The 23,019-nt window shown below is 46.0% G+C and overlaps 2 protein-coding genes across 2 annotated transcripts; one reads left to right on the plus strand and one right to left on the minus strand.

The window, feature by feature from the left end:
• Window positions 1-9,103: 9,103 nt before the first annotated feature.
• LOC119953999 (interferon alpha-F-like) lies at window positions 9,104-11,859 on the plus strand. The gene is made up of 4 exons (XM_038778777.1): window positions 9,104-9,235; window positions 9,355-9,444; window positions 11,391-11,630; window positions 11,739-11,859. The coding sequence occupies exons 1-4, from the start codon at window positions 9,104-9,106 to the stop codon at window positions 11,835-11,837; spliced, it is 561 nt and encodes a 186-aa protein (XP_038634705.1). The 3' UTR covers window positions 11,838-11,859.
• Window positions 11,860-18,498: 6,639 nt separating this feature from the next.
• On the minus strand, window positions 18,499-19,184 carry LOC119953884 (interferon alpha-F-like). The gene is made up of 2 exons (XM_038778508.1): window positions 18,896-19,184; window positions 18,499-18,787 (listed from the first exon to the last, which is right to left on the minus strand). The coding sequence occupies exons 1-2, from the start codon at window positions 19,181-19,183 to the stop codon at window positions 18,689-18,691; spliced, it is 387 nt and encodes a 128-aa protein (XP_038634436.1). The 5' UTR covers window position 19,184; the 3' UTR covers window positions 18,499-18,688.
• Window positions 19,185-23,019: the final 3,835 nt, after the last annotated feature.

Consider the following 23,019-nt stretch of genomic DNA (forward strand, 5'->3'; position numbering starts at 1 on the left):
GTCCGCAGAAGAAATTGAAATAAAATCCAACCGCATGTTCAGCAGAGACTGGAATAATTTATTTAAATTGACTGTTATTTATAGAATAACAGAATTCTGTGGTGACTGACAAAGAGCAAAGAATATCTTGATGTAATTTTCTATTTGATTATTTATTCTAATTTATTAATATTTATCGCTGCAATATTTTTATGTTGTGAAATCTTCATCATATGTGTGCTAAGCTAAATGGATGGCCATGATGTCTTTGTACAACAGATGTTAGATTTTTACGGTTGTGAACTCACAAATGTAAAGAAGGTATTTCGATGACACATTTCAGACAGACTGAAACAAGAAATAGTTCTTTCAAAGCTTCACGTTTTTGAGAAGTATTATATTTTATGTCTACAGTACGTCTGGAATTTCAATTCTGACAGCTTGGCTCGATGATAACACTGATTGGTGGGTCAAACCCCACTTAATTCTCACTGGGCTCCTTATTGTAGCTGCTGAAACTCCAATCACAATTCTGCACTGGGAATGGTCCAGCCAATCCTCAGCTCTGCTTTCCCGGTTTCCTCAGTCTCAAGGGTCGGTTGCAGACAAACGACCCCTGACCTCATTCCTGTTTCAGACTCACCTTTACTTTCTGTTCACCACAAGGTCAACATTTCAATTAATTCCTCCTCATTTTAATTTATTGATATTTATCATTGTGTTGGCTTTGTGTCATGGAATGCTTAAGTTTTGTACAATTTATGAAAAATAAATGTTAATTTATTGATTTTTATTAAATTTTGGTTAATAAATATATATTTTTCATAAACCTGGCAACGTTTTATACTGAATGAAAGCATATTTGTTCAAATAAATTGTTTTTGATATCACGCATTTGCTGGAGTAATATTTATTTTTCATGGGTCTTCTCAGGGTTTTCCTCAGTCTCAAGGGTGGGTTGCAGACAAACGACCCCTGACCCCATTCCTGTTTCAGATTCACCTTTACTTTCTGTTCACCACAAGGTCAACATTTCAATTAATTCCTCCTTTTCATAGAATTTACAATGGAGAAGGAGGCCATTCAGCCCATCGAGTCTGCACCGGCTCTTGGAAAGAGCACCCTACCCAAGGTCAACAACTCCACCCTATCCCCATAACCCAGTAACCCCACCCAACACTAAGGGCAATTTTTGGACACTAAGGACAATTTATCATGGCTAATCCACCTAACCTGCACATCTTTGGACTGTGGGAGGAACCCGGAGCACCCGGAGGAAACCCACGCACACACGGGGAGGATGTGCAGACTCCGCACAGACAGTGACCCAAGCCGGAATCGAACCTGGGTCCCTGGAGCGGTGAAGCGATTGTGCTATCCACAATCCTCATTTTAATTTATTGATATTTATCATTGTGTTGGCTTTGTGTCATGGATTGCTAAAGTTTTGTACAATTTATGAAAAATAAATGTAAATTTATTGATTTTTATTAAATTTTGGGAAATAAGTAATTTTTTTTATAAATCTGGCAACTTTTTATACTGAATGAAAGGATATTTGTTCAAATAAATTGTTTTTGATATCACGCATTTTCTGGAGTAATATTTATTTTTCATGGGTCTTCTTCACTATAAATGTGTTATAATTGAACAAGTTAGCATTAGGATGGAAGAGGTATTAATTATTTTAGTGCACTTAAGAGTGGTGATTATCTGCTTTCACTGCTATCAAAGGAAGGAGAGGGCCTTGGAGTAGGTGAATATTGACTAGGATGGGCACACGGTGTGGATATATCAGAACATTAGGATTGAGCTGGCGCAGAGCTGTGCGGACTTCAACAAGGTGAAGGTGATGCAATTTGCCATAGTTTACCCGGTGTGATTGTGGGTCACAATGGACTCGAAAGATTATTTTTTCAACATGCTGGAGCTGGCAGAGGCCTTCACCAGAGAGAAGAAGCTGGGGCTGGTCTGAGGAGCATCATTTGGGATTCTGCGTTTGAAGGTGGGACGATTTTATAGTGTATTTGTGCCTCATTTTAGTATATTTCTTTCTCTTGGGGTTGGGGCTGTAAGAACGTGGGATTGACACATTTCTTGGCTCAGAGACAAGCTTGCTAATAATGTTGGGATTTGGGTTTCGGGAGTGCATCAGAAGGGAGTGGGTGGTTGTTGCTTTTAGGGATGTAATGCAGGGTGATGCTGGGAGGGGGTCACCTTGCTAGCGGAAGGAGACGGTGTGGCTAGTGAATGAGAGAGGAGTGGAGGAAGAGGCTGTTGGGCTAGATCATGTGAGGCACAATCGATCGAGCTGTTTTACTGTTTGTTTGGTAGGGGCATGGGGCCCGGTATGGTGTTCCTACAAGAAACTCACCTGTGGGTGCCGGACCATCCAGGTTGGGGAAGCCCTGGGTGAGCCAGGTTTTCCACTCAGGGTTTGACAGATGGGTCGGGGGGGAGTGGATTTCGGTCAGCAAAATGATTCGCTTTCAGTCGGGAATTCTGGCTGATCAGGGGATGGTTATGTGATGGTTACAGGTATGCTGGGGGGGCGGTTTCGCCATGGGCAGGTTTAGCTCACCAGGCTAAATCGCTGGCTTATAAAGCAGACCAAGCAGGCCAGCACTGTTCGATTCCCATACCAGCCTCCCTGGACAGGCGCTGGAATGTGGCGACTGGGGGCTTTTCACAGTAACTTCATTGAAGCCTACTCGTGGCAATAGGTGATTTTCATTTCATTTCATGGTGTGAGTGAATGTGTATGCCCCAAATTGGAGCAATGTCAAGTCTATGGGGTGCTTGCTGGCTGCAATACCGGAGATGGACACCCACCAATTGATTTTAGGGGCGAGATTTTAATTTCGTCTTAGATCCGAAGCTGGACTGTTCCCGATTGAGGTCACTAACCCAATCAGGAATTACAAGGGTGTTGGCTGCATTCATGGAGGAGACAACAGACAATGTTTTAGTGACTTGATTGAGCTTTAGTATCTCAAGAAGTTCAAGTTTACAGTGAGGGGGTTGTTAGATGGGTTCCACCGTAGATGACGACTCTTCATATTGTTCTTTAAGGAATGGGTCACTGCTGGCTGTTAGTGAGGTTAGGGGTGTGTGTTATTTGGGTTGCATTTCTGTTACTGGGGTTATTGTTATGGGAAGGATGTGATTGCAGTAGAAAGAGTGCAGAGGAGATTCACCAGCATGTTGCCTGGACAGGAGTTATGAAGCGAAGCTGACCAGGCTGGGGTTAGTTTCCTTCGAGCAGAGAAGGCTGAGTGGAAGCTGATTGAGCTGTGTAAAATTATGTGGGACATAGACAGGACAAATGCAATCCTTCACTTCCTCTATTCCATTGTTTCTCACTTCAGCCTTTCACTTGGTCGTTCCATTCTACAACTCAATGGCTCATCTTTCACTTTGCTCTGCAAAGCACTGAGCTATGATTCTGATTGTTGCCGTTTGATCACACGCGAGTATAATTTGTCTTCATTCATCTACAAATAGTGCTAGTATTTTAGAGAATTATGTTTTACTTTTTATTATCAAATATCCCCTGTCTTTGTCCTCATTCAATTAATAAATTACCTTTGTTTTACAGACAAGATGGAGAGACTTCAAAACTTTTTCTAAAGATTTTTTCTCCATATTCAAAATGTTTTTTTGGAATTATAGAGTAAGTAATCCTGTCTTGGATTCAGAGGTTGGAGGGTTCAAATGCACTGGAGAGTCATAGTTCAGACATGACCCCTGCCTCTGAATTATGGGTTGTCATCCAACCACACATTTGTGCCCAATGATCAAGATTCTCAGTTCCCCATTGTATTATTTGGGCGATTGCATAAAATCTCACTGATTTACAGGATCCTTTCAAATCAGCCTCTCAACTCAGATAAAGATGGTCATGCCAAGAAAATAATGTACAAGTTTGAATGGTTAATTTGCTTGTGACTCCTTCCTTTACTCCGCAGGGGGAGAATATGAGGTTTTGTGTCAATTAGATTAATGTCAGGTTGTCCTTCTGTTTTTTAAAATAAATTTAGAGCACACAATTCATTTTTCCAATTGAGGGGCAATTTTGCGTGGCCAATCCACCTACCTTGCACATCTTTTGGGTTGTGGGTGCAACCCACGCAAACACGGGGAGAATGTGCAAATACCACACGGACAGTGACCCAGAGCTGGGACCACCGTGACGTGCGCCCGCTGTACTAACCACTGCGCCACCATGCTGTGCTATCCATCTGTGTTTTAAATTAATAATCTTTATTGTCACAAGTAGGCTTACATTAATATTGCAATCAAGTCGCTGTGCAGATCCCCTCGTCTCCACTTACCGGCGCCTTTTCAGGTACACGGAGGGAAAATTCAGAATGTCCAAATTACCCAACAGCACGTCTTTCGGAACTTGTGGAAGGAAACCGGAGCACGCAGAGGGAACCCACGCAGACACTGGGAGAACAGACTGTGCACAGACAGTGATCCAAGCTGGGAATCGAATCTGGGACCTGTCGCTATGAAAGGAGAGTGCTAACCACTGTGTTTTATACTGTTGTCTGTACCTTTGCATACTTCAAACAGAATACTATTGAAACGTTTAACACAGGTAACTTTATATTTGAGATGAACAAAGGACAAACACAAGTGCACACTTAAATCCAAGTTTATTTTCAATCATAATAAAACAGTTATCCCTTAAATTACCCCAGCTATAGTATGGTTTAATACAACATGAGCCGGGGGCAGCAGAGTCTTGCAGTGTTTGGCAATGCTGCCTCGGGGCCCTGGGTCACTGTCCTTGTGGAGTTTACACATTCTCCCCATGTCTGTGTGGGTTAGAAATGGATACAGCCCAGAGATCCTTGTGAAGTTAGATTTGGCGCTCTTGGTGGACAACGCATTTTGCAAGAAGGTGGGCATGGTGACAGAGAACTGTGTGGAGTTCAAACAAAAGGGGAGGTCTCGCTCTGCATGTTTCGGGAGGCATTGAAGGCAGTGGTCTGGCAGCAGTAATACAATATATGGCCCACAGGGACAAGGTTAAGAGCACAGAAAGACAGAGGTTGGTGGGTGACATTGTGGAAGTGGACTGACTGCACTCAGTGGCTCTGACTAGAGAGTTGTTAGCAGAGAGGAAGAAGCTACAAGTGGAGTTTGATCTATTAATGACATTCATCTATCAACAGGGTTATTTTATGAGTATGGGGAGTAGGCCAGCCACCTGCTAACCCATCAGTTGATGCCATAGGCGGCCATGTGGGACATAACACAGGTGATGGATGAGGAAGCAGGTTTAGCGATGACACCGGAGAAAACTAATGAAGCATTCAAGGTCTTTTACCCGGGGCTGTATTGGTCCGGGCCCCAAGGGGAGGATGCAGAGCTGCTGCACTTTTATATTCCCGGAGGTGGAAAGGGGGAAGGGACAGGGTGTGGAGGCATCACTGGGACTGCCGGAGATAATGGAGTCCGTTGGGTTGATGCCGTCGGTGAAGGCACCAGGGCTAGATGGCTTTCCGGTTGAATTTTATAAAACAGTTTTGGCTGCGTTGGCATCCATCTCCAGCGAAAGTATAAAGATTCGCTGGCACGGGGGCAAGCTGCCCACTTGGCTGGCTCAGGCATCAATCTCACTGATCCCAATGAAGAAAAAGGATAAAGTGGAGTGTGGGACTTACAGGGCCATCTCCCTGCTAAACGCTGGTGTGACATTGTCGGCTGTGGTTCTCTTCTCAAGCATTTGCTTGTCACCAGTGGATGGGGCGGGTGGCGGGGGGTTTCTGGAATGGGAGGAGTGGGAGGGGTGATGCAAGGGGGGTTGATTTGGGGGAATGGCTGTGTTAGTCAAGGGGAAAATGGACAAATGACAACCTGTTTGTAATTTGGTTGTATCTTCGGCTGACTCTGTGATTTGTTGATGGTAGAAATAAAATATATATATTTTAAAATACTCACTAACACATCTTCAACAGCAGCAGCCAAACCCACCACCTCTGTGACTAGTGTGGCATGGTGGCACAATGGTTAGCACTGCTGCCTCACAGCTCCAGGGTCCCAGGTTCAATTCCAGCCTCGGATGACTGTCTATGTGGATTTTCTACTTTCTCCCTGTGTCTGTGTGGGTTTCCTCTGCGTGCTAGGGTTTCCTCCCACAGTCCAAAAATGTGTGGGTTAGGTGGATTGGACCTGCTAAATTGCCCCGAGTGTCTAAAAGGTTAGGTGGGGTTCCTGGGTTACGAGGATGGGGTGGAGTCATTGGCTTAATTAGGGTGCTCTTTCCAAGGGCCGGTACAGACTCAGTGGGCCAAATGGCTTCCTTCTGCACTGTAAATTCCATGATTTTGTTGTTCTCGAAGATGAAGGGTAGTAGATATATGTGAACCTGAACTTGCCCTTCAATCTCACATTCTGACTTGGAAATATATCAACTTCCCCTGACTGTCACTGGATAGAAATTCTGGAAATCCCTTCCCAACACGTCTGTCAGTTTAGCGAGACCACATGGACTGCAGGGGTTCAAGAAAGTGGCTCAGACCTGCTTCTGAAGGACAATTAGAGGGGAGAAACATACCTTGGCCTTGCCAGCAAATTTCACATATCAGCTACAATGTTCTCGAATGGTGGGGTTGAATTGCGAGGCCGAGTGGCTGATCATGCTCCTGATTTATTTGTTGTGGTGTTTGTCTGTTCATGATCACAATGCTGGTTGTTGGTGAGTGAAGCTCAAATTGGCTAACATGTTACCTACATTACTACAGTGACAATACCTCAAAGGTTCTTGATCAGCTGTCAACTACTTTGTGATGTTCTGTGGTCAAGAAGGTCTCTACATGAATGTAAGTCTGTTTTCAAATCAAAGACATATTGAAAACAGGCCCCACACACAAAACTGACCTCAGCTCAGGATCAATGGATCATCACTGACATTTTTTACAGGCCTTTGAGGAGGCTTCAAAAACTACATTTGACAATTTGGGTGTGGGGACAGTAATACTTTCACAAATTAACTTTTTAATTTGGGAACATAAAGAATATTAAACCCCAGTGTCACCAGAGATTGAGCCAGTATTATTTTCAGTGATGTTCAATTGGGTTTCTAACGGAGGATAAATCGATCATGTATACACTTTTAAATATATGCATCAATATTTTGAGATATTTTCAAAAATTCAATTTTAATATTCAGTCTGATTGTGCTGGTTCATGGCAGATGTGACGTTTGGTGATTGGCAATGAGTTGCAGTGGAAAATCTTTCAGACGGTTGGTGCAGACTCGATGGGCCGAATGGCTGCCTTCTGCACTCTCAGGATTCAATGATGTGGAGATGCCGGCGTTGGACTGGGGTGGGCACACAAAGAAGTCTTACAACACCAGGTTAAAGTCCAACAAGTTTGTTTCAAATCACTAGCTTTCATACCTCTTCATTCACCGGATGAAGGAGCAGTGCTCCGAAAGCTAGTGTTTGAAACAAACATGTTGGACTTTAACCTGGTGTTTTAAGACTTCTTACTGTGCTCACCCCAGTCCAACGCCCGGCATCTCCACATCATGACTAGCTTTTGGTGCATTCCTCCTTCCTCAGGTGAATGGAGAGGTAGGTTCCAGAAACATTTATACAGACAAAGTCAAAGATGCAAGATGATACTTTGAATGCGGGTAAATAAGTCTTCACAGAGCCAGAGACAGGGGTAACCCCAGGTAAAAGAGGTGTGAATTGTCTCAAGCCAGGACAGTTGGTAGGATTTCGCAAGCCCAGGCCAGATGGTGGGGGGTGAATGTCATGCGACATGAGTCCCAGGTCCCGGTTGAGGCCGTACTCATGTGTGCGGAACTTGGCTATATGTTTCTGCTCTGCAATTCCGCGTTGTTGCGCGACCTGTGAATTAGAGATGAGAAACCTTGGCCTTGCCTGCGACCCTCACATCCCATCAATGAATTAAAGCCGCTCGCTTCACAAACTCTCCTCCCTCTCGGAAATGACAAAACGCCTTCACTTTCCCTGAGGCACTTTCGCTTTTGGAACAAACTGACAACAAGGTTCATTTCCAGAGAGAAACTGAGGCGGCCGCTTTCCCGGGAGAGAGAGAGAGAGACAAGAAAGAAACGGGGTGAAAGGAGAGGGAGCGGAATCACTTTCACCCTCGGAATCGGAGCAGATGAAATATTCTTTCAGTCAAACTCTTGAAAACGTCTCCAGAAAGCAGCGGGAAATGAGCAAGTTGTGCCAGTGAAAGAGCAGATTGTGGGACAGCTCAATGGGAACGGAGTCAGTGTCCATGAAGCGGGGAGCCTGGGCTCTGAGCTGGGCTCTCTGCAATGTTCAAGCTGTGAAGTGTGGAGAGGACAAGCGCGATGTAAACAAACCGTGTCCCGGTGCATTTCAGAGGCAATGGGGCCCCGGGTCAGCTCGAAAAGCCGCCGCACCGGATTCCCGTTCTCGGTGTCTCTATAATCCATATGGTCAAATCCAGCCCCCAATACATGTTCCCCCTGCACCCCACCCCCCAATACTGAGCCTCCTTCTACACCACCTTACTGCCCCCCAATACTGAGCCTCCCGCTACACCACCTTACTGCCCCCCCCCCCAATACTGACTCTCCCTCTACACCACCTTACTGCTCCCCAATACTGAGCCACCCTCTACACCACCTTACTGCCCCCCCCCCCCCCCACCCCCAATACTGAGCCCCCTCTACACCAACTTGCTGCCCCCGGGTGATGTGAAGCTTCACAACACTGAGCTCGAAGCCAGCGCTGCTTGGGATTTTCTCGCAGGGATTTCCCACTCGCTGCTTCCGGAGTCTCCAGCTTTCAGCTTCCTGACCTCAAAGAGAAACCGCACAAACTATTGATCTCCTGCAGCTCGAACACAAATCCTCCAGCCCATTTTCACTTTTCCAATGTCATATCCACATATTAAAGGCGACAGAATGTCAGAGCCAGTGCCAGCTCCCAGCAGAGTCCTCATTCACACTCACTCCATTCGCCAACACAGGCGCTCGCTCCCGGATCACAAGCGACTTTCCCACTTTCATTCGCTTCACAAGAATCTTTCTCGCCGCTGAACCACGAAGCCTCCGCTTTCTCATCTTTCACATCGGTGTCTCACTCTGGCTCGGTTGCTCATGGCTCTGGCCAGTATTTGGAGGTTTGTGACGGTGTTGTTCCTCTTGTCCGGGACCCTCAGTCTGGGCTGTGAGAGGCTGCAGTTACAGCAAGTTCTCAACACAGAGACACTCAGCAAACTGAATGAAATGGTGAGTTGAAGCTGGTTTCTGAGCAGCCTGTGAATCACATTGGGTCTACTTGCTGTGAAATGTTATAACTGGAGAAATAGTTTGGGGTTTTTAATGAGATTATATTTTACTCCTCTCAGGGTGGTTCCTTTCCCAGACACTGTATAAAACACAGGCACGCGCTGAAAACCAAGCCCTTGAACCTGGTGAAACTTTCGAAGGGATTAGAGGTGAGTGTGACAATGGTAGCAGCTTCTGTCGTTACATTTCACTCTGTAGTTAGAGCAACAACCTGATCGGAACCGGGAACATCAGGTATTTTCAATAGAGTAATTTGCACCCATTGTGATAATGATAGCAGCTTCTGTCGTTATATTTCATTCTGTATCTCACCCATGAACTGTGTCACTCTCTCTTCCCGCATTCACTATCTCATTATCTCTAACCCCTGAAATTATGCCCCTGTCTCTCATCAACTCTTCATTGCAAATTACTTTCTTGTTGCAACTATCGGATTGCTTGAACTATCTTAATCTCCCAATATCACTGTTTCTGAGCCTGTCGTTCCTCTGATCAACAATTTCCTCCCGCAAAATATAATTATACTTAAAATCTGTGGACATATATTCCAAAGTATTTCCACTTCAGATTGACATTAAGTGCAATCTTACGTGTACAATGCAATTATAATATTCCTAATGTTAACGAGGCGCATCTCGTGTCAGATATATAGCTTCAGTGCAAAACCATTCATGATTATTGCTGATTTCAGTAAGATACAGTAAGAAGTCTTACAACACCAGGTTAAAGTCTAACAGGTTTGTTTCAAACACGAGCTTTCGGAGCACGGCTCCTTCGGCTCCTTCTTCAGGTGGAGAAGGAGCCGTGCTCCGAAAGCTCGTGTTTGAAACAAACCTGTTGGACTTTAACCTGGTGTTGTAAGACTTCTTACTGTGCTCACCCCAGTCCAACGCCGGCATCTCCACATCATGGCTTCAGTAAGATAGACAAGGAAAAACTTCCCATTAGTTCATGGTACAAGGTCCAGGAGACACAGATTTAATACCCTCTTAAGGACATCATCCCCACAGCCACTTTTACCAAACCAGTTGGAGTCAGGGAATTCAGCAATTGGACATCCACAAAACAATCTTGTCAGGTTTGATTCCTGGTTGTTATTATTCACGATCTCTGACGTTTCTTGCGGTCTTGGGCCGAGCAGTTGCCATACCAGGCTGTGATGCAGCCAGATATGATGCTTTCTATGGTGTACCTGTAAAATTTGGTAAGTCATTGTGGACATGCCGAATTTAGGTTCCTGAGGAAGTATAGGTGTTGTTGTGCTTTCTTGGTGGTGGTGTTAAAGTGGGTGGACCAGGACAGATTTTTGGTGATGTGCTCACCTAGGAATTTGAAGCTGTCAACCATCTGTAGGCAGCACGGTAGCATTGTGGATAGCATAATCGCTTCACAGCTCTAGGGTCCCAGGTTCGATTCCGGCTTGGGTCACTGTCTGTGCGGAGTCTGCACATCCTCCCTGTCTGTGCGTGGGTTTCCTCCGGGTGCTCCGGTTTCCTCCCAGAGTCCAAAGATGTGCAGGTTAGGTGGATTGGCCATGATAAATTGCCATTAGTGACCAAAATTGCCCTTAGTGTTGAGTGGGATTACTGGGTTATGGGGATAGGGTGGAGATGTTGACCTTGGGTAGGGTGCTCTTTCCAAGAGCAGGTGCAGACTCGATGGGCCGACTGGCCTCCTTCTGCACTGTAGATTCTATGTAATCTCCCCCTCAGCCCTGTTGATGCAAACAGGGGTCTGTATAAGACTTTGCTTCCTAAAGTCAATGACCGGCTCTTTGATTTTGCTGGCATTGCGGCAGAGATTGTTGTTGTTACAGCACTCCACTGGATTCTCTATCTCCCTTCTGTATTCTGACTCATTGTTCGAGATCCGACCCACTGTAGTCGTGTCGTCAGCAACCCAATAGATGGCGCTGGAGCCGCATTTTGCCACAATCCGATGTGTATCGGGAATATAGTCGGGGGCGAAGTACGGAGTATTGCGAGACCACTGCCATTTGAGCATGTTTAGTTTGATATATTTTTGTTCTTCGAAATAATGTGTGCGAATGCTAAAGGTAACAGGTCTCTCTAAAATCATTTTGTATTCTGTACAGAAAGAGGATCAGATCCAGATTCTCCATCAATCCCTGCGTCACATCAGCAAGATCTACAGCATGAACCTGGGCTCAGTCACCTGGGACCGGGACACGGTGGAAAATCTCCGCCTTCTCTTGGACCGACAGCTCAGTGAGCTGGAAGAATGTGTCAGGAAACAGGGATCAGAGCACAAGATGAGGAGAAACGCCGCCATTCATAATTACTTTCGGAAACTGGAAAGGTTTCTCAATCAGGAGGTGGGACAATTGATAATTGACTGTGTGATTACTGACTGGTCGATTGTTTCACCCGATCAACATTAGTTTATTTTCTAATACACTTTCCTGAATAATTTTCTTTTTCAGAAATTCAGTGACTGTGCCTGGGAAATAATCCGCACTGAGACCAGGGCCCGATTACAACAGATGCTTTTCATAATGCTACAAATCAGCAGAAGAAACTGATAAATACATTGGTCCAGACTGGGAACAAAGAATGTTTATTTTGAAGACTTTTCATGTGCAGCTATATTTTTATATGGATATTCGAAATTCATTTTATAATTTTATACTTTGTTGTAATGATGAGAGAATAATGAGTGACTTGATGAAATTGTTCATTGTCTTTATTTTAATTTATTGATACCTAGAGCGGTGTCACTGTGGGTAGTGAGTCTGGTTTGGAATGTTCTGTCAAGCTTTCAGGATATGGGTTCCCAGACCTTTCGTCAATGGACAACATTTCAAACTATTTCAGGCTCTTTAATTGATTGATATTTATTTTCATGATGTCTTTGTATAATAAAATGTTACAATTTTATTTAATGTGTAAAATGAGTTAAAATGTTAAGTTATTGATATTTATTAAGAATGAGGTAATAGACAATGTTTATCTAAACTGGAAAATGTTATACTGAATGAGAGCATGTATTTATATATTTACTATTTATAATAAATAGTTTTTAATATCACACATTTCTAAAGTTATGTTCACTTTTGATTTCTGTTGGTTTGATTTCCTCAGTACAAATGGTCTGAATTCTCCTATCTGCTGCCTGTTGCTGTGGCTCATTCTCTGCTCTATTTTCCATTCTCTCCATCCTCTGATTTTCCCTCACCTGGCGGAACTGTGAATCAATTTTCTATATATTTATTCTGGATGTCATACCGAGTCCTCTCAGCCTCGGTGCCAGAATGTAATCAAAGGCTGGCTTGGTGGCACAGTGGTTAACACTAGTGCCTCACGGCACCCGTGACACAGCTTCAATTCCAGCCCTGGGTGACTATCTGTGTGGAGTTTGCATGTTCTCTCCGTTTCTGCCCGGATTTCCTCTGGTTGCTCCGGCTTCCTCCCACAGTCAGAAAACATGCAGGTTAGGTCGATTGGCTCTGCGAAAATTGGCTCTAAATGTCCAAAGCTGTGTAGGTTAAGTCAGGTTATGGGGTTATAGCGATACGTGAGGGGAGTGAGCCGAGGTACGTTGTTCTTTCAGAGGGTCAGTGCGGACTCGATAGGTTGAATGGCCTCCTTCTCTACAGTAGGAATTCTATGATACTAGATTGTTGAGGAGCAGAAGGGTTTTATTTTAATAAACATTTTATTGAGGTATTTTTGGTTTTACAACAATGACAAAATAAACAATGTACATGAGTCTATAAACATAGTGCAAAACGCCTGCTTCCTCCCTTACAGGTCCCACCTTTATTAACTCCCTACTCTAAGCTAAACTAACCCCCCCCCCCCCCCCCCCCCCCCCCGCCCCTCTGCTGACGATTAATTTTCCACAAAGATGTTGAAAGGTTGCCACCTCTGGGCGAACCCTAACAGTGACTCTCTCAAGGCAAACTTGCTTTTCTCCAAACAGAAAAAGCTAGCCATGTCAGATAGCCAGGTCTCCAACCTCGGGGGCTTTGAGTCCCTCCAAGCTGATAATATCCGTCTCCGGGTTCCCAGTGAAGCAAAGGCCAGAACGTCTGCTTATTTTTCCTTCTTGATTCCCGGATCGTCCGACACTCCCAAAATTGCCACCTCCGGACTCGGTGCCACCCTTGTTTTTAACACCGTCGACATGACTTCTGCAAAACCCTACCAGAATCCCCTGAGCTTTGGGCATGTCCAAAACATGTGGACATGGTTCACTGCCCCCCCCCCCCCCCCCCCACAGCCTCCACCCACACCTTGCGCACCTATCTTCTACCCCAAAGAACCTGCTCATCCGGGCCACTGTCATGTGAGCCCGCTGAATGACCTTAAACTGTATCAGGCTGAGCCTGGCGCATGTTGTGGATGCGTTGTCTCTACTCAACGCATCTGCCCAGAGACCCTCCTCTATCTCTCCTCCTAACTCCTCTTCCCACTTGCTCATCAGCTCCTCAGTCTGCTTGTCCCCTGACCCTATGAGTTCCTTATAGATGTCAGAGACCTTCCCTTCTCCCACCCACACTCTGCAAACTACCCTATCCTGTATCCCCCTTGGTGGTAGGAGTGGGAAGGTTGAGACCTGCCTACATAGGAAGTCCCTCACCTGCAGGTACCTGAATTTGTTTCCCCTCGCCAATCCAAATTTCTCCTTCAGCTCCCTCAAGCTAGGAAAGCTCCTCTCTATAAACATATCCCCCATCCCCTCAATTCCTGCCCTCTGCCATCTCCTAAACCCGCCGTCCATCCTTCCCGGGGCAACCGGCGATTATTACAGATTGGAGACCAGACCGATGCTCCCTCCACTCCCACATGCTTCCTCCATTGCCCCCAGGATCTCAGGGCCGCCACAACCACGGGGCTGTTGAAGGACCATGCCGGCAGGAATGGCAGAGGCGCCGTTATCAACACTCCCAAGCTGCTGCCCTTACATGAGGCCGCCTCCATGCGCTCCCATGCCGACACTTCCCCCCACCACCCACTTCCTAATCATGACTATATTCGCTGCCCATTAATAGTTACTGAAGTTTGGCAGCACCAGCCCGCCCTCCCCCCGGCTCTGCTCAAGCATCCCCTTTTTTATTCGCAGGGTCTTACCCACCATACAAAGCCAGTGATAACTTTGTTACCCCGTTTTAAAAAGGACCGCCGAATATTGATGGGGAGACACTGGAATACAAACAGGAATCTAGGAAGGACCGTCATTTTCACCATCTGGATCCTCCCAGCTAATGACAACGGGAGCGCGTCCCACCTTCGGAAATCATCCTTCAGTTGGTCTACTAGTCGGGCCAGATTAAGTTTGTGCAACCGTTCCCATTCCTGTGCCACTTGGATGTATATATACCTAAAGTTCCCCTCTACCACTCTAAACGACACTTCACCCAGCCGCCTCTCCTGTCCCCTTGCCTGGATCACAAACATCTCGCTTTTCCCCATATTTAGTTTGTACCCCGAAAACTGGCCAAATTCCCCCAGAATCCTCATGATTTCTTCCATCCCTCTACTGGGTCCAATGTATACAGGAGCAGGTCGTCTGCATCAAGCAAGACTCTGTGTTCCACTCACACCCCGGACCACCCCCTTGAGGCTCTTAGTGCAATTACCAACAGCTCTTTTGCTAACGCAAACAACAGTGGAGAGAGGGAGCATCGCTGTCTCTTCCCCTGAGAAGCCGAAAATATCCCAATGTTTTCCTATTTGTCTGTACGCTCGCCACAGGAGCCTGATACAGCAACCTGACCCAGTCAATAAAGCCCCGCCCAAACCCGAACCATCCCAGTACCTACCAAAAACATTCCCATTCCACTCTAACAAAACCCTTCTCTGCATCCATTACAACCACTACCTCCAACTCCCTACCTTCTGGGGGCATCATGCTCACATTTAACAACCTTCTTACATTGGCCACCAACTGCCTTCCCTTAACGAAGCCCGTCTGGTCCTGCCCAATCACGTCTGGAAAACAGTCTTCAATCCTACAGGATAAAAATTTGGCCAGCTGTTTGACATCCACATTCAATAGGGATATTGGCCTGTAGGACTCACACAGCTACCAATCCTTGTCCCGCTTCAGGATCAGCGAGACCGTGGCCTGTGACATCGTCAGGGGACGTACCCCTCTCTCCCTTGCCTCATTGAATGTCCTCATCAACAGCGGTCCCAATATTGCAGATAACTTTTTATAGAACGCCACAGGGTACCCATCCAGCCCCAGGGCTTTAGCCAACTGCATGGTCTTCAGCCCCTCCGCTATCTCTTTGATCCCGATCGGGGCCCCCAGCCCTTCTACCAGCTCCCCATCCACATTCGGGAAATTCAGCCCCCCCCCTAGGAAGTGCCTCATCCCCTCCGGCCCAGGTGGGGGTTCCGACCCGTACAACCTATTATAAAACTCCTTAAATGCCTTATTCAACCCTGCTGAATCTCCAACCAGGTTCCCGTCTCCATCCTTTACTTTCCCAATCTCCCTGGCTGCCTTCCTCTTTCTAAGCTGCTGTGCAAGCATTCTGCTGGCCTTCTCTCCATGCTCATAAATTGCCCCACTCGCCATTCTCAGCTCCTCCACCGCCCTCCCTGTGGTTAACAAGCCGAACTCCGCCTGTAGCCTCCGCTGTTCCTTAAAAGCCCTGCCTCTGGAGTCTCCGCATACCTCCTGTCGACCTGTAGTATCTCCATTACCAGTCAGTCCATCTCTGCCCTGCCCACCTACTCCCTATGGGCCCGTATTGAGATCAGCTCCCCTCTAACCACCGCCTTCAATGCCTCCCAGACAACAGCTGCTGAAATTTCCCCCATGTCATTGACCTCCAGGTAGTTCTGAATACATTTCCTCAACCGCCCGCACACCTCCTCGTCAGCTACAAGTCCCATGTCTAACCTCCAGTGCGGGCGCTGGTTACTGTCTTTAATAACCTGTAGGTCAACCCAGTGTGGGGCATGGTCTGAGATTGTGATTGCGGAGTACCCCATGTCCACCATCCCCGTCAGTAGAACCCTGCTCAGAATAAATAAATAAATCCGGGAGTACATGTTTATGCACGTGTGAGTAGAAGGAGAACTCCTTCACACTTGGCTGCCCAAATCTCCATGCTTCCACCCCCCACATCTGCTCCATGAACCCATTTAGCTCCTTAGCCATTGCTGGCACCCTGCCCATTTTTGAACTTGACCGGTCAAAACCAGGATCAATAACTGTGTTGATATCCCCTCCCATGACCAGTTTATGCAAATCCAGGTCAAGTATCTTCCCCAGCATGCTCTTTATAAACTACACGTCGTCTCAGTTTGGCGCATATACATTTACTAGTACCACCTGCATCCCCTCCAATTTCCCACTGACTATAATGTACTGGCCTCCCACATCCAAAACTATTCTTCCCGCCTCAAACACCACTCATCTGTTGATCAGGATCGCGAACCCTCTAGTCTTCAGGCCCAGTCCCGAGTGAAAAACCTGTCCGACACAACCTTTCCTTAATCTAATCTGGTCAGCTACTCTAAGGTGCGTCTCCTGCAGCATTACCACGTCTGTCATCATTCCTCTCAAATGCGCAAACACGTTTGCCCTCTTGACCGGCCCATTGAGCCCTCTCACATTCCAGGTGATCAGTCTAGTTGAGGGGCTCATCGCTCACCCCCTTGAATGATCAGCCATCCCCTCTCTTGGGCCAGTCGTCAGCCCGCGTCCCAAGCCTCCACTGGCCCGCCCCCAGGCGAGGTGACTCGAAATAGAAATGTTGCTCCTCGTTTGTGATCCAGAGGCGGGCCGGATACAACAGCCAAACTTCACCTTTTTCTTGAAAAGGGTCGACCTGATCTGGTTAAACCCCGCTCTTCTCCTTGCCTCCTCCGCACTCCTGATAGATCCGCAGGATACAGTTGTCCCAGCTACAGCTCCGTGTCTGCTTGGCCCACTGTAAAATACGCTCCTTATCCAAATACCTGTGGAATCCCACCACCATTGTCCTCGCGGGCTTCCCATTTGCGGTTTCCTCGCGAGCGCTCTGTGAGCCCTGTCCACCTCCAAGCATCGGGGGAATGCCCCATCCCCAGCAGCTTCTCGAACATGGCCAGTATGTATGCCTCATACATACTGTGCCCGCTCCTTCGGATCCCCCTGGGAGCCCAATGATTCTCAGGTTCTGCCGGCGGGACCAGTTCTCTAGGTCCTCCACCTTCTCCAGGAGCCTTTTCTGCTGGTCACTCAGCATCCCCACCTCCAACTTCACTGATGTTTGATGTTCCTTCTGGTCAGCCAGCGTCTTCTCTACTTTCTGGATCGCCGATCTTGGGCACACAATCTAAGCTCCAGCCGTGCAATTGCCTCTTTAATCGGGTCCAAGCAGTCCTGCTTCTGCTTGGCAACGCCCTCCTGGATAACTTGCATCAGCTCCTCCATTGACCGCTGGGTCGAGAAGCCAGAGGTCCGGTTCTCCACCATGCTTAATCCCGGTGCAGCTTCAGCCCAAGCCTTCTCTGTCCTTCTGTTTCTGCCTTTATGAGCACTTCTAGTCCTCCTCTACATGCACCAATGTTGGAATCCAGTACACAATTGCCTCTGTCATTGATTTTTCAAATCAAGTCCGGTAAAAAATCGGGATAAAAGCTCCAAAAGTCCGACCCGAGCGGGATCCACCAAATGTGCGACTTACTCCTTCATAGCCACCACTGGAAGTGGAGCAGAATGTTTAAAGATACGAGAATCTGGGCAAGTTGAGTTCAAAATGAATTCACAGTTCTGCCGGGTGAGGGAAAATCTGATGATGGGGAGGATGGAAAACAGAGCAGAAAAGGAGCAACAGCAACAGGCAGCAGGGAGGAGAATCAGACCACTTGCAATCTGGAAAACTAACTGACAGAAATGAGAAGTGAACACAATTTGAGTAAATGTGTAATATCAAAAAGTATTTATTAGAAATATGAAATATATAAATACATGCTCTCATTCAGTATAACATTTTCCAATTTAGAAAAATATTGTCTATTACCCAGCTCTTAATAAATATTAATAATTTAATATTTTTTACTCATTTTACACATTGATTAAAATTGTAACATTTCATTATACAAAGACATCACAAAAATAAATATCAATCAATTAAGGAGGCTGAAATAGTTTGGAATATTGTCCATTGAGGAAAGGTCTGGAAACCCATATCCTGAAAGCCTGACAGAACATTCCTAACCAGACTCACGACCCACAGTGACACCGCTCTAGGTATCAATAAATTAAAATAAATAAAGACAATGAACAATTTCATCAAGTCACTCATTGTTCTCTCATCATTACAATAAAGTATAAAATGAATTTCAAATATCCATATAAAAATATAGCTGCATATGAAAAGTCTTCAAAATAAACATTCTTTGTTCCCAGTCTGGACCAATGTATTTATCAGTTTCTTCTGCTGATTTGCAGCATTATGAAAAGCATCTGTTGTAATCGGGCCCTGGTCTCAGTTCGGATTATTTCCCAGGCACAGTCACTGAATTTCTGAAAAAGAAAATTATTCAGGAAAGTGTATTAGAAAATAAACTAACGTTGATCGGGTGAAATGATCAACCAGCCAGTAATCACACAGTCAATTATCAATTGTCCCACCTCCTGATTGCGAAACTTCTCCAGTTTCCGAAAGTAATTATGAATGGCGGTGTTTCTCCTCATCTTGTGCTCTGATCCCTGTTTCCTGACACATTCTTCCAGCTCACTGAGCTGTCGGTCCAGGAGAAGGCGGAGGTTTTCCACCATGTCCCGGTCCCAGGTGGCTGAGCCCAGGTTCATGCTGCAGATCTTGCTGATGTGATGGAGGGTCTGATGGAGAGTCTGGATCCGATCCTGTGTCTGAACAGAATACAAAATGACATTTTGGAGACCTGTTACCTTTAGCATTAGAATATATTCTGCCAATGAACGAAAATAAATCAAACTAAAAATCTTCAAATGGGAGATCCTTAATTTAGTAACTGTAAATCGGAATTTAATATTATTATTTCTTCTTTCATAGGTTGTGGGCATCACTGGCCAATCTAAATGTGTTGTTCATCCTTAATTGCCTTTAAAGTTAATATTTCAGAGGAGGTTTTAGAGACAACCACATGGCTGTGGATCAGGAGTCACATGTAGGCTAGATTAGCTAAGGGCAGCAGGTTTTCATTCTTAAAAGGACGTTAATGAATCAGATGGATCTTTACAACAATCAATGATAGTCCCATCACAGGGACTAGTTGCCCATTCCAGATTGATGAACTGAGCATGAATGGCACCTTGGCTGCCATGGTGGGATTTGAAGACATGTTCCCACACCATTACACTCAGCGTCGGGATTATTAGTCCACTGGCATTACCATTATGCTGCCAATTCCTCTGAAATATTATTGGGTTCACATGGAATAGAGTGATAAGGTCAAAGAAAAACACTTTGGCACATCATGTCTGCACCAGACAAAAATAATTACATCAGCATTATAATCCCAGTTTGCATTTGACCCATAGCCATGTGTGCCTTGTCATCTCACGTGCACATCTAAATACATCTTAAATGGCATGAGGGTCCCTACCTCCACCACCCTTTCAGGCAGCGAGTTCCAGACTCCCACCACCCACTGGGTGAAAACGTTTTTCCTCCCATCCCCTCTAAACTTCCTGCTCCTTTTCTTAAATCTATGTCCCCGGTCCTTGATATCTCCATCAAGGGGAAATGTTTCTTCCTGTCTTCACATCCATGCCTCTCACAATTTTATGCATCACAATCATGTCCTCCCTCTGTCTACTCTGATCTAATAAAACAACTCAAGTCTATCCAATCTCTCTTTGTAGCTAACTCTCTCCAGCCGAGACAACATCTTGGTAAATCTCCTCTGCAGCCTTTTCAGTGCGCTAGCTGTGGCCTAACAAATGTCAGGGAGTATTTAAAAGTGGAGATGTTTGAGATAATGACTGGGTGCCTTTCGATGAAGCAGAGACAAAGGATACTTCTATTTGGATGACCAGACTGACTAAAGATGGAGCAATAATAATGATGTAGAAAATAAAACATTCTCATAAAAATTAGACACTTTGTGCAGCATGGAACCAAGCTGAATAATAATAATAACAATAGCTTATTGTCACAAGTAGGCTTCAATGAAGTTACTGTGAAAAGCCCCTAGTAGCCACATTCTGGCGCCTGTTTGGGGAGGCCAGTACGTGAATTGAATCCATGCTGCTGGCCTTGTTCAGCATTACAAGCCAGCTGTTTAGCCCACTGTGCAAAACCAACACATAGTGAATGCAGACCATACACAAAGAAAATATCAAAAGAATTGTGGAGTCAAAAGTATGATTCAGAATTGATGACAGAGAACTGAAAAAGGAACCTAAAAATCACTTATAAGCATAAAAATTAAAGGAAGGGTGGGTGATTACTGCAACAACAATACATTTCCTTGGAGATAGAAGAAAAAGCTGAGGAAATGAATCAGGAATTTGTATTTCTCTTCAGTTCAGAAGGAGATACTTCAAATGTCAGAGTAAAGGGGGTGGAAAATTTGGATAGGGTAAAAGTAGATACGGGTGGCATGGTGGCACAGTGCAGAGCACTGGTGCCTCACGGCACCGAGGATCCAGGCTCGATCCCAGCCCCAGATCATTATCCGTGTGGAGTTTGCATATTCACGTTGTGTCGTCATGGGTCTCACCCCCAAAACACAAAGATGTGCTGGGGAGGTGGATTTGCCACGCTAAATGGGAAACAGGAGACAAAACCTGACAAGATTGATTTTTGGATTCCCATTGCTGAATTCTGTGACTCCTACTGGTTTGGTAAAAGTAGCTGGTGGGATGATGTCCTTATGTGTGTATAAACCTGTATCTCCAGGACCTTGTACCATTGACAACTGTGAACAGTTTTCCCTTGTCTATCTTATTGAAATCAGGCAGAATCTTGAATTGTTTTGCATTGAACTATACATCTGATATGGAATGTGTATTGTTAACGTTAAGAATATTACAATTACATTGAATGCGTAAGATTAGGATTAGTGACATGGACGCATGTTGAATTTCATTGCACTGTACTCTGTCAATTTGAACTGGAATGTTTTTAATATAGAACATAGATACATAGAACAGTACAGCACAGAACAGGCCCTTCGGCCCTCGATGTTGTGCCGAGCAATGATCACCCTACTTAAACCCACGTAACCCGTATACCCGTAACCCAACAATCCCCCCATTAAGCTTACACTACAGGCAATTTAGCATGGCCAATCCACCTAACCCGCACATCTTTGGACTGTGGGAGGAAACCGGAGCACCCGGAGGAAACCCACGCACACACGGGGAGGACGTGCAGACTCCCCACAGACAGTGACCCAGCCGGGAATCGAACCTGGGACCCTGGAGCTGTGAAGCATTGATGCTAACCACCATGCTACCGTGAGGCCCCTAAATATATATTTTTACAGATTTTAAGAATAAATTATATTTTGGGGCAGAAAGTCGTTCATCAGAGGAATGAAAGGTTAAGAGAGAGTGAGATAGGGAGATTAAGATACTTCGAGCGGGCCCGATAGTTGCAGCAGGGAAAGTAATTTGAGAGGAAGAGTTGGTCAGAGGGAGGGACATAGTATCAGGGGTTAGAGATAATGCGATAGTGAATGCGATAAGAGAGTCACACGGTTAATGGGTTCGAGCTCAGTGTTGTGAAGCTTCACATCACCCGGGGGCAGCAAGTTGGTGTAGAGGGAGGCTCAGTATTGGGGGTGCAGTAAGGTGGTGTAGAGGGAGGCTCAGTATTGGGGGTGGGGGGGGGGGGGTTGCAGGGGGAACATGTATTTGGGGCTGGATTTGATCATACGGATTATAGAGACACCTAGAGCGGGAATCCAGTGCGGCGGCTTTTCGAGCTGACCCGTGGCCCATTGCCTCAGAAATGCACCGCGACCCGGTGTGTTCACATCGCGCTTGTCCTCTCCACACTTCACAGCTTGAACATTGCAGAGAGCCCGGCTCAGAGCCCAGGCTCCCCGCTCCATGGACACTGACTCCGCTCCCATTGAGCTGTCCCACAATCTGCTCTTTCACTGGCACAACTTGCTCATTTCCCGCTGCTTTTCTGGAGCCGTTTTCAATAGTTTGACTGAAAGTATATTTCATCTGCTCCGATTCCGAGGGTGAAAGTGATTCCGCTCCCTCTCCTTTCACCCCGTTTCTTTCTTGTCTCTCTCTCTCTCTCCCGGGGAAGCGGCCGCCTCAGTTTCTCTCTGGAAGTGAACCTTGTTGTCAGTTTGTTCCAAAAGCGAAAGTGCCTCAGGGAAAGTGAAGGCGTTTTGTCATTCCCGAGAGGGAGGAGAGTTTGTGAAGCCAGCAGCTCCTCACTGGTCTCCCCGTGTGTGCGTGGGTTTCCTCCCACAGTCCAAAGATGTGCAGGTTCGGTGGATTGGCCATGATAAATTGCCCTTAGTGTTGGGTCGGGTTACTGGGTTATGGGGATAGGGTGGAGGTGTGGGCTTGGGTGGGGTGCTCTTTCAAAGAGCCGGTGCAGACTCGGTGGGCCGAATGGCCTCCGTCTGCACTGTAATTCTATGATTCTATGAGAGGCCTGAGGGGGAAATGGGAAGCGGTTCTCGATATTCGGGATATCCCAGATTCCACAGGGAATGTCACCCAATCGCTCTCAGCTGGAAGTCGGATAGAAATCAGCATTTCCAGCTTCACCAAATAAAAATCTCTGGGCACTCACTGAT

The sequence above is a fragment of the Scyliorhinus canicula genome, chromosome 19 (assembly GCF_902713615.1).
Source record: "Scyliorhinus canicula chromosome 19, sScyCan1.1, whole genome shotgun sequence".
NCBI lineage: Eukaryota > Metazoa > Chordata > Chondrichthyes > Carcharhiniformes > Scyliorhinidae > Scyliorhinus > Scyliorhinus canicula.